Source organism: Sciurus carolinensis, chromosome 12 (genome assembly GCF_902686445.1).
Source record: "Sciurus carolinensis chromosome 12, mSciCar1.2, whole genome shotgun sequence".
In the NCBI taxonomy this organism is placed as follows: Eukaryota; Metazoa; Chordata; class Mammalia; order Rodentia; family Sciuridae; genus Sciurus; species Sciurus carolinensis.
The window spans coordinates 105,864,772-105,883,427 of NC_062224.1; the positions used below are offsets into that span (position 1 = coordinate 105,864,772).

Sequence of the window (18,656 nt, forward strand, 5' to 3'; positions counted from 1 at the left end):
GCAGCTTTCTTTGAATGCACTGCATTATCAAACTCCTCCAAGACATCAGGCTACTGAAGGCTGGGAGGTGATACACTGGAAATCTACCGGGACACTATAAGCCAATAGCGGAAATCTGCAATATCTCAGGGTCCCACTGACAGCTGACCAATATGAGAAAACAAGGGAAGAAAATGTCCCAAACAAACCTAGATACTACATCAATAAAACCCAATGACAGCACAGCAGAAGAAATGTCAGAAAGGGAGTTCAGAATGTACATAATTAAAACAATCAGGGAAGCAAATGAGGAGATGAAAGAGCAAATGCAGGCATTGAAGGAGGAGATGAAAGAGCAAATGCAGGCATTAAATGATCATGATCACACCAATCAACAGTTAAAAGACCAAAAACGGGAAGCAAGAGATCATTTCAATAAAGAGTTAGAAATACTGAAAAAAAAACAAACTGAAATACTTGAAATGAAGGAAACAATAAACCAAGTTAAAAACTCCATAGAAAGCATAACCAATAGGATAGAATACCTGGAAGACAGAACCTCAGACATTGAAGACAAATTATTTAATCTTGAAAACAAAGTTGGCCAAACAGAGAAGATGGTAAGAAATCATGAACAGAATCTACAAGAATTATGGGATATTATGAAAAGGCCAAATTTAAGAATTATTGGGATTGAGGAAGGCTTAGAGAAACAAACCAAAGGAATGAACAATCTATTCAATGAAATAATATCAGAAAATTTCCCAAATCTGAAGAATGAAATGGAAAACCAAGTACAAGAGGCTTATAGAACTCCAAACATACAAAATTACAACAGACCCACACCAAGGCACATTATTATGAAAATACCTAACATACAAAATAAAGACAGAATTTTAAAGGCCGCGAGAGAAAAGAATCAAATTACATTCAGAGGGAAACCAATAAGAATATCAGCAGATTTTTCAATCCAGACCCTAAAAGCTAGAAGGGCCTGGAACAACATATACCAAGCCCTGAAAGAAAACGGATGCCAACCAAGAATCTTATACCCAGCAAAACTTACCTTCATATTTGACGATGAAATAAGTCCTTCCATGATAAACAAAAGCTAAAGGAATTTACAAAAAGAAAGCCAGCATTACAGAACATTCTCAGCAAAATATTCCATGAGGAAGAGATGAAAAACAACGATGCAAATCAGCAACAGGAGGCGCTAGCCTAAAGGAATAGTCAAATAAAGGAGAAACCAAATCATGTCAAAAACAAATATGAGTCAATTGACTGGGAATACAAATCATATCACAATAATAACCGAATGTTAATGACCTGAACTCATCAATCAAAAGACATAGACTGGCAGATTGGATTAAAAAGAAAAATCCAACAATATGCTGCCTGCAAGAGACTCATCTCATAGAAAGAGACACCCATAGACTAAAGGTGAAAGGATGGGGAAAAACATACCATGCACACGGACACAGCAAAAAAGCTGGAGTATCCATCCTCATTTCAGATAATGTGGACTTCAAGCCAAAACTAGTCAGAAGGGATAAAGAAGGACATTACATACTGCTTAAGGGAAGCATAAATCAGCAAGACATAACAATCATAAATGTCTATGCCCCGAACATTGGCTCATCCACGTATGTCAAACAAATCCTTCTCAATTCCAGAAATCAAATAGACCACAACACAAAAATACTAGGCGATTTTAAGACACCTCTCTCACCACTGGAGAGATCATCCAAACAAAAATTGAATAAAGAAACTATAGATCTCAACAACACAATCAACAATTTAGACTTAACGGACATATATAGAATATACCATCCAACAAAGAACGAATACACTTTCTTCTCAGCAGCACATAGATCCTTCTCTAAAATAGACCATATTTTATGCCACAAAGCTAATGTTAGCAAATACAAGAAGATAGAGATACTACCTTGTACTCTATCAGATCATAATGGATTGAAATTAGAAATAAATGACAGAATAAAAAACAGAAACTTCTCCAATACCTGGAGATTAAATAATACACTATTATATAATGAATGGATAATAGAAGACATCAGGAGGGAAATAAAAAAATTCTTAGAAGTAAACGAGAACAAAGACACATCATATCAAAATCTCTGGGACACTATGAAAGCAGTACTTAGAAGAACATTTATTTCATGGGGCGCATTCAAAAAAAGAAGTAGAAATCAACAAATAAACGACCTAACACTACAACTCAAAGCGCTAGAAAAAGAAGAGCAGACCAATACCAAAAGTAGTAGAAGACAGGAAATAGTTAAAATCAGAGCCGAAATCAACGAAATTGAAACAAAAGAAACAATTGGAAAAATTAACAAAATAAATAGTTGGTTCTTTGAAAAAATAAATAAAACTGATAAACCCTTAGCCACACTAACAAAGAGAAAGAGGGAGAAAACTCAAATTACTAAAATTCGGAATGAACAAGGAAACATCACAACAGACATGAGTGAAATACAAAACATAATTAGAAGCTATTTCGAAAATCTATACTCCAACAAAACAGAAAACCTCAAAGACATCAACAAATTTCTAGAAACATATGAATTACCTAAACTGAACGCGGAGGACATACACAACTTAAATAAACCAATCTCAAGCAATGAAATAGAAGAGGTCATCAAAAGCCTACCAACAAAGAAAAGTCCAGGACCAGATGGGTTCTCAGCCGAGTTCTACAAATCCTTTAAAGAAGAGCTCATTCCAATACTCCTCAAACTATTCCATGAAATAGAAGAGGAGGGAACCCTCCCAAACTCATTCTATGAAGCCAATATCACCCTGATACCTAAACCAGACAGAGACACATCGAGGAAAGAAAATTCAGACCAATATCCTTAATGAACATGGACGCAAAAATTCTCAACAAAATTTTAGCAAATTGCATACAAATATATATTAAAAAGATAGTGCACCATGATCAAGTGGGTTTTATCCCAGGGATGCAAGGTTGGTTCAACATTCGGAAATCAATAAATGTCATTCACCATATCAACAGACTTAAAGTTAAGAATCACATGATTATTTCAATAGATGCAGAAAAAGCATTTGATAAAATACAGTATCCCTTCATGCTCAAAATAATAGAAAAAATTGGGGTAGTGGGAACATTCCTTAACATTATAAAGGCCATCTACGCTAAGCCCATGGCCAATATCATTCTAAATGGTGAAAAACTGAAAGCGTTCCCCCTAAAAACTGGAACAAGGCAGGGATTCCCGCTTTCACCACTTCTATTCAATATTGTCCTTGAAACTCTAGCCAGAGCAATTAGACAAACCAAAGAAATTAAAGGGATACGAATAGGAAAAGAAGAACTCAAACTATCCCTGTTCGCTGATGACATGATTATATATTTAGAGGAACCTGGAATTTCCACCAGAAAACTTTTAGAACTCATAAGTGAATTCAGTGAAGTAGCAGGTTACAAGATCAATGCTCATAAATCCAATGCATTTTTATACATAAGTGATGAATCTTCAGATAGAGAAATTAGGAAAACTACCCCATTCACAATAGCATCGAAAAAAATAAAATACTTGGGAATCAATCTCACAAAAGAGGTGAAAGACCTCTACAATGAGTACTACAGAACACTAAAGAAAGAAATTAAAGAAAACCTTAGAAGATGGAAAGATCTCCCATGTTCCTGGATAGGCAGAATTAATATTGTCAAAATGGCTATACTACCTAAAGTGCTATACAGATTCAATGCAATTCCAATTAAAATCCCAATGATGTACCTTGCAGAAATAGAGCAAGCAATTATGAAATTCATCTGGAAGAATAAAAAACCTAGAGTAGCTAAAGCAATCCTCAGTAGCAAGAGGGAAGCAGGGGGTATTGCAATACCAGATCTTCAACTCTACTACAAAGCAATAGTAACAAAAACGGCATGGTATTGGTACCAAAATAGACAGGTAGGTCAATGGTACAGAATAGAGGACATGGACACAAACCCAAATAAATACAATTTTCTCATACTAGACAAAGGGGCCAAAAATATGCAATGGAGAAAAGATAGTCTCTTCAACAAATGGTGCTGGGAAAACTGGAAAACCATATGCAATAGAATGAAATTAAACCCCTATCTCTCACCCTACACAAAACTCAACTCAAAATGGATCAAGGACCTCAGAATCAGACCAGAGACCCTGCATCTTATAGAAGAAAAAGTAGGTCCAAATCTTCAACTTGTTGACTTAGGATCAGACTTCCTTAACAGGACTCCCATAACACAAGAAATAAAAGCAAGAATCAACAACTGGGATAGATTCAAACTAAAAAGCTTTCTCTCAGCAAAGGAAACTATCAGTAATGTGAAGAGAGAGCCTACAGAGTGGGAGAATATCTTTGCCAACCATACTTCAGATAGAGCACTAATTTCCAGAATCTATAAAGAACTCAAAAAACTCTACACCAAGAATACAAATAATCCAATCAACAAATGGGCTAAGGAAATGAACAGACACTTCTCAGAAGAAGATGTACAAGTAATCAACAGATATATGAAAAAATGTTCAACATCCCTAGTAATAAGGGAAATGCAAATCAAAACTACCCTAAGATTTCATCTCACCCCAATTAGAATGGCAATTATCAAGAACACAAGCAACAATAGGTGTTGGCGAGGATGTGGTGAAAAAGGAACACTCATACATTGCTGGTGGGGTTGCAAATTAGTGCAGCCACTCTGGAAAGCAGTGTGGAGATTCCTCAGAAAGCTTGGAATGGAACCACCATTTGACCCAGCTATCCCACTCCTTGGCCTATACCCAAAGGACTTAAAATCAGCATACTACAGAGATACAGCCACATCAATGTTCATTGCTGCTCAATTCACCATAGCCAGATTGTGGAACCAACCTAGATGCCCTTCAGTTGATGAAAGGATAAAGAAACTGTGGCATATATATACAATGGAATATTACTCCGCAATGAAGAATGACAAAATTATGGCATTTGCAGGCAAATGGATGAAATTGGAGAATATCATGCTAAGTGAGATAAGCCAATCTCAAAAAACTAAAGGACGAATGATCTCGCTGATAAGCGGATGAGGACATATAATGGGGGGTGGGAGGGGTTAGCTTAGGTTTAGGGTTAGGTTTAGGGTTAGGGATAAGGAGAGTGGTAAGAATGAAGGAAAGAAGGACTGTATAGAGGGAAAAGAGGGGTAGGAGGGGTGGGGGGAAGGGAAAAAAAATAATCAAACATCATTGCCCTATGTAAACGTATGATTACACAAATGGTATGCCTTGACTCTATGTACAAATAGAGAAACAACATGTATTCCATTTGTATACAATAATAAAAAAAAATAGAATGATGTTGGCCTTCGGTTTAATGTGCATAGTTTTTACAATGTTGAGGTATATTCCTATTATTCCTAGTTTTCCTAGTGTTTTGAACATGAATGGATGCTGAATTTTGTCAAATGCTTTTTTCTGCATCTGATGAGATAATCATGTGATTCCTCTCTTTAAGTCTACTGATAAGGTGAATTACCTTTATTGAGTTCCATATGTTGAACTAGCCTTGCATCCCTGGGATGAAAAATAGCCATATTACATGCTGCTGGTTGAGGCTGATAAATGACAGCATAGTAGTTCTCCCTTATCATGGGGGATACTTTCCAAGATCCCTTGTGGATGCTTGAAATTGCAGATAGTACCTGTGCTAGTCAATTTTGTATCACTGTTACAAAATACCTGAGAAACACAACTTTTAAAGGCAGAAAGATTTATTTTGGCTAATGACTGCAGAAGTTTCAGTTCATGGTCACTTGGCCCTGTTGCCTTTGGGTGGGGTGAGGCAGAACAGCATGGTTGGGGGCACATGGTGGAGTAAAGTTGCTTATCTCATGGTAGTCAAGAAGCAGAGAAATAAGAAGAGCTAATGTCCCAACATCCCCTTCAAGGGCAGGTCCCCAGTGACGTAACTTCCTTCCAACAGGTCCCCCTCCTAAAAGATCTCCTATCTCCTAATAGTGCCATCAACTGGGGATCAGGCCTTCAACGCATCTGAACCATAACAGTGCCTATCCTTATATATAAACACTGTGCTTCTGTGACAGTCAATCTAGTAACCAAGGCAGCTATTGAAGTTGATGGCACATACAGTACAGATATGCAATCAAGGGGTAATTGTCATCCTGGTCAGGACAAAGCAGGATGATATAAAATTTCATCATATTACTCAGAATGATATGTGACTTAAAACTATGAATTGTTTATTTCTGGAATTTTCCATGTAATATTTGCAGACTGTGGTTGACCATGGTATAACTGGAACTGCAGAAAGTGAAATCACGGATAAGGAGGAACTACTGTATTATTTTCCAAATAAATCACCCAGGAAGGATCAGAAAAACTGAAAGAAAAATGACAGAAAAAATAAAATCTTCTAAATGAATAGGCCTAAAAATTGATCAAATATTGACCAAGAGATTGATAAACTAGGGAAAGGAATGAAATTCTGATATTAAAATGAGGCTTAAAGATGAGAATGAGAAGTTTTTGGAAAGTTAAGATAATGAAATGAGAGGTTTTCAGGGATGATGGTAGAAGAAAAAGAAATTTGTGAAATACCTTACTTAGGAGTGCTTGGTCCAGGACCGTATAGAGGGAAAAGAGGGGTGGGAGGGGTGGGAGGGGTGGGGGGGAGGGGAAAAAATAACAGAATGAATCAAACATTACCCTATGTAAATGTATGATTACACAAATGGTATGCCTTTACTCCATGTACAAACAGAGAAACAACATGTATCCCATTTGTTTACAATAAAAGAAAAAGCTGTGCAAGATTCATATCATTTTCACATAATGTTCATTTTAAATGTCCTAGTTGGGGTTGAGCCACGTACCCAGGAATACAATGCATACACTTCCAATAGAGGTTTGGAATAGACGTTTTCATCTTCCCCAATATATCGAATGACTGCTTCCTTCTCTGCAGATGTTGAAGGGATCTGGAACACAGACAAAAAGGACCTGTTAGCCAGCTGGTGTACAACGCAGTGGCAAGTCAAGCTACCTGGAGCCGGGTCCGAAGTCTTAATTGCCCATTTCTCTTAAACAAGCATTTTGAAACCACACAGTAAACACCGACAAATTGCTAGGGATGAGGAGATGGGGACAAGGGAGATCATTATGGGAAAAACAGGATTTCTTCCAGTCCTCAGGAACTTGCAGTATGGCGGGGAAGACAGATAAGGAAGCAAAGAAAGCACAACATGATTACTGTTAGCACAAAGGTATGTCCCAAAGGCTGTGTGCATCTAGGAAAAGGACCTTGTACTCTGCCCAGAAATGCTGCCCAGAAGTGTTCACTGGGAAAATGACATTTGGAGGCTGAATAGGTGCTTATAAAACAGAGAGGGAAAGGCCTGAACCAAGTCCACAGGCAAAAATAATAATAATAATAATAATAATAATAATAATATAATATTAATAATAAAATATAATAACTATATAATAATATAATAATAATAATAGCAATAATATTATTCTAAAATTATATAATAATATTATGTAAACAAAGGGAAAGGTGGTGGCCTTCTATGTTCCAAGCACTTTACCAGAAATAACACAGAAGCTGCTGGTCAAAAGAGTCTTGGGTATTGTGCAATATTTTTATTCTTGTCCTTAGATGAGTAAAAGGTCAAGGACAGGTCTTTTCATGGCCGCATTTAAAGTATATGCAGAGGGGCTGGGGCTATACCTCAGTAGTAGAGTGCTTGCCTAGCATGTGTGTGGCACTGGGTTCAATCCTCAGCACACATAAAAATAAACTATATGAACAGAACATAGGAAGTAAATCAAGGCACTGAAGATGGTATTAGGCAGTTATGAGTTATGCAAGCTGAAGACAGTAGCAGTCAATCTAGAATCAGCAAGTGCTCTCTTGCCAGGCTCATCTGAGTTTGAACTTTGGTTCTGTCACTAAAGCTATATAACTTAGGGTAACACAGTCAAACTATCTGAGCTTCAATTTTTTGTACTTTAAAGTTGTTTTGTATAGGTAAGAGATAACATGCAGAGTTCATGACGGGAACTCACTAATTGGTAGTTATTATTGTGTTTTTATTATAATACAAATCCCATAAAGGGGTTTTATTACTACACATGTATCAGCATATAGAGACTGGGAAGGAGAAGAAGGGGAGCTGAATCAGTGGAGATATGGAATTTAAACTGCAATCAACAAATGGGCTAAGGAAATGAACAGACACTTCACAGAAGAAGATGTACAAGTAATCAACAGATATATGAAAAAATGTTCAACATCCCTAGTAATAAGGGAAATACAAATCAAAACTACCCTAAGATTTCATCTCACCCCAATTAGAATGGCAATTATCAAGAACACAAGCAACAATAGGTGTTGGCGAGGATGTGGTGAAAAAGAAACACTCATACATTGCTGGTGGGGTTGCAAATTAGTGCAGCCACTCTGGAAAGCAGTGTGGAGATTCCTCAGAAAGCTTGGAATGGAACCACCATTTGACCCAGCTATCCCACTCTTGGCCTATACCCAAAGGACTTAAAATCAGCATACTACAGAGATACAGCCACATCAATGTTCATTGCTGCTCAATTCACCATAGCCAGATTGTGGAACCAACCTAGATGCCCTTCAGTTGATGAAAGGATAAAGAAACTGTGGCATATATATACAATGGAATATTATTCCACAATGAAGAATGACAAAATTATGGCATTTGCAGGCAAATGGATGAAATTGGAGAATATCATGCTAAGTGAGATAAGCCAATCTCAAAAACTAAAGGACGAATGATCTCGCTGATAAGCGGATGAGGACATATAATGGGGGGTGGGAGGGGTTAGCATTAGGTTTAAGGTTAGGTTTAGGGTTAGGGATAAGGAGAGTGGTAAGAATGAAGGAAAGAAGGACTGTATAGAGGGAAAAGAGGGGTGGGAGGGGTGGGAGGGGTGGGGGGGAAGGGAAAAAAATAATCAAACATCATTGCCCTATGTAAACGTATGATTACACAAATGGTATGCCTTGACTTTATGTACAAATAGAGAAACAACATGTATTCCATTTGTATACAATAAAAAAAAAGAATAAGAACTAAAAAAAAAAATAAGGTTCTCATAACCTCTGTAAAATGATAACTATTTTCTAGGACTGAGATATAGGAATTCAGTAACTTGTTTGTGTCAATGTCATGATTTCATTGAAAAAGAAAAAATACATAGTCAAAAAAAAAAAAAATCCGGCAATGAAGGACAAAGAAACAGCACCAGGGTAAGAGGTTGTTTGCACAGTTAGTAGGACAGGAGTGAATGCAGCTAATAAAGAATGGCTGGATTCAGAAAGGAGAACAGAGGGGCACAGGTAATTGGCTAGATCTATGAGGAAAGGGAGGAAGAGGTCACTCCAGAGGGTCTACTTCTACTTTGCTCAGGGCTTATCTGTCTGTTCCTTAAAAAGATGAAGGAAATAGCCAGGTGAGGTGGCACATGCCTGTAATCCCAGTGGCTGGTGGGGGCAGGCACACTGAGGCAGAAGGATCACCAGTTCAAAGCCAGCCTCAGTAAAAGTGAGGCCCTGTCTCTAAATAAAATGCAAAATAGTCTGGGGATGTGGCTCAGTGGTCGAGTGCCCCTGAGATCAATTCCTGGTACCAAAAGAAAGAAAAGAAAAAAAAGAAAAAAGATGAAGGAAATAATACTAAATAACCTACCTGTTTTTGTGTTTTGGATGGAGCCTCATTATGTTTCCCAGGCTGGTTTTGAACGTTGGGGTTCAAATGATTCTCCTGCCTTAGTCTCCCTAGTAGCTGGACTACATGTGACCACTACCACTCCCCACAAATAATCATACCTCTTCTGCTTTCTCTTCTTCCTCTTCTGCTTCCTCTTCTTCCTCTTCCACTTCCTCCTGAGATTCCTTTCTCTCTTTACTTTCTTCTTCATTCTCTTAGAAGGCTTCTCTATTTCAGGCTCAATGAAGTCTTTTATATCTTCCTGTGTGATGACATGATATTATAATTGTAGCTTACTGTCTGTAATTATTTATTCAAACATATTAAATGAGTGCTAACTCTGCAACTAGATTCTAAGTCAGTGGTAAGAAAGGTCCCTCCCTTAAAGAAGCTTACAATTTTGTGGACAACAAAATTCTATAGTTGCACATAGTTATGCTATAGGAGCACCTACTGCAGACCAAGTAGTAGCCAGGGGTGAAAGAGAGGGTTGATCAAGAAGTTTTTCTGGAGGAGATGTCTGAGTTTTTCCTTGTAGTCTGAGGAAAGGAAGGAAGAAAGCACAAAGGAGTTCTAGGCAGATAATTCTGCATGTGAATGACTGGTTTGAAAACAAAAGTAGTTCAGTGGAATAGAATTTTTGAGGTAAATGGACAAGGACACAATCATAGAGGACAGGCTAGATGGTTACGCTATGGAGATTGGATCCTGGAAGTAATGAGGCAGAAAAATAAAAAGAAAAAAGAAATGAGGGAGAGAGTGAAAGAGAGGACAGAAGAAAAAGGAAGGGAGAAAGGAATGAATAATAGAAGTTGCAGGATTGAAAAGGAAGAGGACTCAAGATGTTTAAGAGGTAACTCTTGGGCTGGGGTTGTGACTCAGTGGTAGAGCACTTGCCTAGCATGTGTGAGAGGCACTGGGTTTGAGTCTCAGCACTGCATATAAATAAATTAAAGATCTATCAACATCTAAAAATATTTTTTAAAAAGAGGTAACTCTTAGTGATTGACAAGATGGACATGGATGGTTAGGGAAGAGGTGCATCTTGAATGACATGTAGTTTATAGTTAAGGCCACTGGCCATTCAGAGATAATGAACAAAGTTGGACAAACACCTTTGGGGAGGCATAAGTTCAGGTTAGGCTATGTGAGTTTGAGGTATTGCTGAGATATCCAAGTATATATATCCAGTAAGTGCCTGAAAATATGGAGGGATTTGAGCTAGAGAATTGACAGTTATAAGACTTAGTTAAAGCCAATAAAGTAAATCATATTCCAAAGTGAAACTTGCAAAGTTATGCAGGGACAAGGGCTTAGGACAGTAAGACAGTAAGTTAGTCACAAAAGAGGCTGGGCAGAATAAAGAACTCACCCAAAGTCATAAAAGTGGACATCCTATACCCCATGTCCTATTCCTGGGTATAACAGCCCAACATCATAAATGTGTTCTAAGTTAATACGCAAATTTAACATTCTCAGTTTTAAAAAAAGTCATATTTGTCTAGAGCTAAATGATAAATTATACAGAAGAATAAATAAGCAAGAACAGCAATAAAATACCTGGAAAAAAAGATCAATAAGAATGACTGGCCCTACCAGATATGAAAATGTATCAGAAAGCCTCAAAAATTAAAATGTTGTGGTAATGACCCATAAATAGAAAAGTCAATGGATAAGGATAGAAAATCCAGAAACAGACTTAGGTGGATGTGGTTGTTTTCAAATGCTGGGAATACGATAATGTGAAAGGCAAATCAGTCTTGTTTATATTAACCCAAAAGACTGAATTAGGACCTGTGGGCAGAAAAAGATAAAGTACACATATTCTGTTTAGTTGAACAGAAATAATAATGTTCTAATAGTGTTCACCAAAAACAAACTGGATTAGAGAAGGCAATAAGGAATCACTGATGACCTTCAAGTAGTTTTAGAGTTTTAACTAAAGTGTTTGTGATGGAATGGAAAGTGGGCATGATGGGGAGGAAAGAGAGAAAGAAGTAGTAGAGAAGGAGAAAGATCAAAGGAAATATATTTTAGAATGGGAGAAATGACCATGTTTATAGATTGCTTTTAGATAGATAAAATGGAACCAGTAGAGAGAAAGACATTAAAGATAGAAAAGACAGAAGACATTGGACAGGAGATTAAATGCCCAAAGGAAGAAGTAACCAGATGGAAAGACTAAGACTGGAGAGGAAGAAGGGTGAATACAGAAGCAGGAGTCTGAGGAAGTAGCAGGGAGCTTGTACCTGGAAGCCATTCTTCCCTTATGAAGTAGGATTAAAAAATCACCTGCCATTTGTCTAATCCAATGGACTTCTATTCTTCTCCTCCCCACCCTCCCCACATATCAACAAAAGGGAATGAAGGGAAGGGAGGGTGGGAGGGGACTAGGAGGGACATAGAATTAATCAGACATAACTTTCCTAACATTGTACATGAACACATGACCAGTGTAACTCCACATCATGTACCACCACAAGAAGTGAATCCTAATTAGAATAAGTAACACTCCATGTATGTACAATATGTCAAAATACACTCTACTGTCATGCATACCTAAAAAGAACAAATTTTTTTAAAAAATCACATGCCAGCAAAGTGAGGGGAGGTGTTTGGGTAGGTAATTCTCTTTCTTAAAAGGGAGAAAAGTTGCCAATGCTCTTGATCAAATTCTCTTCTGAAGAGTAAAGGATGAGGATTTGTAACACTCAGTGGAAAAAGTTCCTTGAAACTCATCTACTAAAATATAGGAAGGACCTGAATAATGACCCAAATAATGACAGACCCCAGGCATCACATAAATGGAATAATGCTAATACATGAAAATACCTCTTCTTCAAGTAGTTTCTCTTTTTCTTCAGACGTCAATAAATTCACTTTTCTGCCTTTGATATGAGAAAGGAGGTGAGTGCAAGTGTTGATCCACTCATAACATTCACTCTGAGAAGAGATACAAGATAATTTCTATGTAGGAAAATATAAGATTAAATCAACTCAATCATTCACTCACTCCTACTAAGGAACAACTGCGTACGATTTCTCTAAACATAACTCCCTTCAATTAAATTTGTACTAGTTCAGTTCAAAGACGGGTTCAGAAGTGATTTACTGTGAACATGGAACATATCTTTCATTTGACCAGGTTTGAGATCTGGATAAGGTGTGGTGATGTGCCATAAAACCAGATGCAGAAGAAGGATTGGGTTTACTAACACTTTAAATGGTCTACCCTAATAAATTGTATGTGACTGAACAGTTCAACAATGATTGCATGATAACAACAGAAATAGCAGACACTTACTTAGTATTTAATTATATGCCAAACTAAGAATTGTATATATATTTACTAATTGATCCCCAATATGAGGTATGGACTATTATTATCCTCATTTTTTAAAAATGAGGAATAGAACAGTTAAATATCTTGTTCAATATCCTGGACATATATAAACATAATTGAATTCTAATCTAGGTGGTCTGTGTTTTTTTAACCACTATAAAATATTATCCCCAGCTGGTCACAGTTGCACCTGCCTGTAATCCCAGCTATTTCAGAGACTATGGCAGAAAGACTGCAAACTGAAGGCCAGATTGGGTAAGTTAGTTAGCAAGACTCTCTCAAAAAATATAAAAGGCTGTGGATGTAGCCCAGTGATTAAGTGCCCCCCAGGTTTAATCCCCAGTACAAAAAAAAAGAAAAAAAAAAGAGCTCAAAAAACAAAATGTCATGGTAATGACCCATTTAGAAAAACTAATGGTTCAAAACAGAAAATCTAGGGGGTGCTGGGGTTGTAGTTCAGTGGTAGAGCACTTAGCTAGCACATGTGAGGCAATGGGTTTGATCCTCAGCACCACATAAAAATAAATAAATAAAATAAAGGTATTGTGTTCATGTACAACTAAAAAAATATTTTAAAAAGAATAGAAAATCCAGAAACAGACTTACGTTGAATGTGGTTGAGGTTGTTTTCAATAAAGCAAATGGATAAAGATTTGAAGTACACCCTTATATAATGAGATATGGGAGAGATCTACAGCAGACCTCATCCAACCAAAGTAAATGGTAAAACTATATTTGCCAAGATCTCCTAACACCTAAAATCTGGTTTCATTGTTTTAAAGGCACATTATTCCTTATTAGTAAAAGCAGTGAGAAGCAGGAAATGTCATCTTCTCTGGGAAAGAAGATCTGGTTACTCAATCAAAAGGTGTTACCATGTAGGGAAATCATAACCCACTTTAGGTTTCTGAAATTAACCATAAAGAGCAGTAATATGCCTTATATTTCTCTTGTTATTGCTCTTATTTTTCACCGTGGAGTTATTATGAAATAGCAGGACCAAATAATTTAAGAACTCATATCCCAAACCCTAGGTTACAGATTAAGAAAACTGAAGCCCATAGAAATAAAATTAAGCCTACCACATGTTATGGTTTGAATATGAGGTGTCCCCCAAAAGCTCAGGAGACAATGTAGCAATGATCAGAGATAGAATGATTATATTAGGATAATTATAACCTAAACTTTTGATTAAGCCAACTGGTGGATTAATAATTTGAAAGAACTTGTGTCCTGGTTGGCAACTGCAGTCAGGTAGGGTGTGACTGGAGGAGGTAGGTCACTGGGGTGTGCCGTTGGGGTTTATATTTGTTCCTTGTGCCTCCATAGTTCACTCTGCTTCTTGGCTGCCATCAACTGATAGCTTTCCTCCACTACACCCTTCTACCATGATGTTCTGCTTTATCTCGGGTTCAAAGCAATGAAACTGGCCAACCGTGGACTGAACCTCTAAAACCATGAGCCCAAAATAAACTTTTCCTCCTAGAAGTTGTTCTTGTTGGACATTTTGGTCATAGTGACACAAAGCTAACACATCACAGCTTTGTTAGCATCCCTGATGCTTACGTTCTGGATTCAGTGGTTTAGTATGACGTCTTACCGCATATCAGAAAGAGGACTGGAAAGGCAGATGATAGTATTTGGTTTATTCCTAACTTCACCTAATTAGCTTTGAGTTCTTGAGTAGATGCTTCACAGTCCTCATCTATTTTTTAAAAATGAAGTTGGTGGTTATTCTAGGTGACCCTTATGTATTCATGAGCTGGTAATGTTTAACAACCATCTGGTGGGGGGAGAGCCCTGATTTGCAGAAATGTTAATTTCTTTTTTTTTTTTTTAATTTTTAATTTTTTTTTAGTTGTAGGTGGACACAACACCTTTATTTTATTTTCATGTGTGCTGAGGATTGAACCCAGGACCTCACACATGCTTAAGCAGGCGCTCTACCACTGAGCCACTTCCCCAGCCAACAAATGCTAATTTCCATGATATAAGTGCTCCCACCATCATAACTTCCATGATATTCATCAGTTCCAAATGTTGTCACTAGATGTGGAGTTGGGAAGGGGTGTACACAATCAGCTCTTTTTAAACCCATGTAAGCCTCTATTCCACCATTACCTTTGAGGACTCTTCCAGCTAAATAATATATTGAATTAAATAATATACTATTCCAGCTAAATAATATATTTGATTAATATATTATTTACCTTCTTTATTACACCTAGAACCAAAGCATCATTTTATTTTATTTTATTTTGGCAGGGGGGGGTGCTGGGATTTAACCCAGGGTCACTTTACAATTGAGCTACATTCCCTGGCCCTTTTTTTATTTTTTGAGATAGGGTCTCACCAATTTGCTGAGGCTGGCCTTGAACTTGTGATCTTCCTGTCTCAGTCTCACAAATTGTGGAGATTACAGGCATGTGTCACTGTGCCCAGCAGCTTTATTAATTTTTTAAGAAATTAATAGTATTTAAAATTTTTATTTCTTCAGAGTTAATTAACCATTCTGTTATTGAATATCCACACAATGAAGCAGATCCTAGTCATTCTCTTACAAATTTCTGAGACATTGAAAATGCTTTCATAAGACAAGTTTGGATGGAGGAAAATTATTAGGATTTTTTTTTTTTTTTTTTTTTTTTTTTTTTTTTTTTTTTTTTGCGGTACTGGGGATCAAACTCAGGGCCTTGTGCTTGCAAGGCATGCACTCTACCAGCTGAGCTATCTCCCCAGCCCTATTAGGAGTCTTTTAATGGAACTTTTACAGTGATCTATAGAGTTAAGTTTTCCAGAATTAAGCAGGTTTTCCTTCAAAACTTTCAAAATCAGCTTTAATGAGATATAGGGGAGGGTGGCTTAGAGGCTTGGATGCCGAATCTATAAACACAAATCTCTTTCCAAGAATATTTTTCCTATTTAATTCTAATAAAGTCTGATTCAACATTGTGTTAATAAATACTTATGGTAAAAAGTTAAAATTTAAAGGACTAAAATTTACTTTCTAGGGTGAAGAAGGATTTAAGAAGTAAGAGGTGATCCTAAATGTTAAGTTCATTGTTGTGGATCAAATAAAGGAGAAACAAAAGGTTGTAGGAGATGGTCCTTTATGGGATACCAGTAGGGAGAGCTGAAACTTTCTTGAATTTACCTGCTGGAACATCATGAGAAGCAGGTTTCTAATACTACTCTTCAAAGTCATACTCCTTTTGGAAGACTAAATCCTGGAACTAGAAGTTCCTTGGGTGACCATAAAGGAGGATACTGCAGCCCAAGATGGATGGCCTTGACAGATTACACAGGGTAGAGATGGATACGAATAGCATGGAGGGAACAAAGAACAGGTGGTCTGGAAGGATCTCTTTCTTTCTCTTTCTTTCTCTCTCTCTTTCTCTCTCTCTCTTTCTGTCTTTCTTTCTTTCTTTTCTTCCTTTCTTTCTTTCCAGGGCTGAGGACCAAACTCCGGGCCTTGTGAATGCTAGGCCAAGTGCTCTGCCACTGAGCTAAATCTCCAACCCCTCTAAGATATTTCATCATGCCATAACTGATAAACACACACACACACACACACACACACACACACACACACACACACACACATAGACCAGCACCTAAGAGTGGGAAAGAAATATCTGCCAATATCAAGAAAATTGAGGACTTTTAGTGGGAGCCCTTAAAACTGACTTCTGGCTACAACTAACTCCAGGAATATATGTGACTCTAATTCTAGGTACTAGAACATTAAAGATGGTTAACTTAAAACACTTTAAATGACATCTACCTGTCTAGGGACTATTTCTATGTTTTTAACGTTTACTCTATGATGTACAGTATCAGTATACTTTTATTGGAGTAATACTCCAATTTAATGCCTCCAAGCTTCAAATGAAACCTTTTTTTTTCCCTCCTATGTTCTTTTTTTTTTATTGTAAACAAATGGGATACATGTTGTTTCTCTGTTTGTACATGGTGTAAAGGCATACCATTTGTGTAATCATAAATTTACATAGGGTAATGTTGTTTGATTCATTCTGTTATTTTTTCCCCTTCCCCCCCACCCCTCCCACCCCTCTTTTCCCTCTATACAGTCCTTCCTTCCTCCATTCTTGCCCCCCTCCCTAACCCTAACTCTAACCCTAACACTAACCCCTCCCACCCCCCATTATGTGTCATCATCCACTTATTAGCGATATCATTTGTCCATTGGTTTTTTGAGATTGGCTTATCTCACTTAGCATGATATTCTCCAGTTTCATCCATTTGCCTGCAAATCAAATGAAACCTTAAGGACAACAATTGCCATTACCAAGTGGAGTAGGTATATACAGAGATCAGTTCCTTTCAGAAAACAGGCATAAAGGAAGAATCTCTGGGGACTGAGCCCTCCTGAAAAATGGTCTCCTGAATTTAACTGGAGCTCAAATGTGGGAGTTCAGATTGGATCAAGAAATGCCAGGATCAGCTGTGAGGTAAAAAGGGTCATTAGTCACTAGACTGGCTTAGAGGTCTTGGGGAACTACAGAATCCCCATTTCTTCTTGAATTTTGTGTTTATATAGGTTGATTTGCTGGAAAAGTGGAGTAAAACTCTAAAACTTTACTTAGGAGCCCTCCCACTTCAGAGTTCTGTCCAGAATCACATGAATCTCCTTTATTGGAAAGAAACTCTCAAAACAAGATTATGGAAAACTATCACAAGTCATCCTAATACCAGTCTTTAGTAGGTTTTCAAGATGATGGTCTAGAACATAGCTTTTTAAAATGCTAGAATGCGATGCCCACAGCATCACGGTATACCCACATTAGACGAGGCTTCTCCAGAAGACCATCTTTACTCTTCACCTCATGGGATACAGATGAAGCCATAAGAGTCCCCAGAACTTGACGTCACAAAGATTCACATACCATAGAGGTCGTCTAGGAGATCATGGGATGACAGTGATGAATTCGAAACTAAGATAACTTTAATAAAATGGAAACTAGCCACTCACTTTAGAGTGCTAAAGCACTCCAAGAGAAGCGTGGGGGTGGGGGGTCTGCCTAATCCCCTAAATAGTTTTATGTATCCTGAAAGACCTCAGCTGCAGGCACATATATTGCTTCAGAGAAAGAAGGTTCAAGCATGGGATTAGTTAGAATCTTACTTCTGATATAAGACTAGATTCTCACCTTCATCTGATAACATTCTCCTCATTTATCTGAGGGTTAGTAAGTGGGAAAGAGCTTAACAGAGGACCTAAGTAGCACTGGTGGAAAGTGTAGATCCTCACAGAGATGATATAAGGTCATGGGCCTCTGATCAGGGCCTAGGGTAGAACAGGCAATGAATGGCCCATAGTACAGTGCTCTCACACAAATCGAATACAGATGGTTTTACAGTATACAGGTCCCCAAGGTACCCTTAGGAATGGCCCCTCACTATAGTGTCCCTCATATTGCTATTGCCTTAACTTTAATAGGGAAGTCACCCCAAAGCATCTTGAAGCTCTTATTCTAAAATTGCCTTTATCTGGAAACACGGTCTCACCACACAGAGTTCTACCCCCTTTTAAATAAA

The 18,656-nt window shown here is 37.5% G+C and overlaps 1 protein-coding gene across 1 annotated transcript in view; it reads right to left on the reverse strand.

Moving 5' to 3' along the window:
- Nucleotides 1-18,656, reverse strand: part of Axdnd1 (axonemal dynein light chain domain containing 1) — a 119,991-nt gene that overhangs the window by 4,117 nt on the left and 97,218 nt on the right. The window contains exons 20-22 of the mRNA XM_047519990.1: nt 12,587-12,697; nt 9,874-10,016; nt 6,887-6,991 (exon numbers count right to left, since the gene is read on the reverse strand). Of these exons, the coding sequence (XP_047375946.1) occupies nt 6,887-6,991; nt 9,874-10,016; nt 12,587-12,697 (359 nt within the window). The remainder of the gene's footprint in view (nt 1-6,886; nt 6,992-9,873; nt 10,017-12,586; nt 12,698-18,656) is intronic.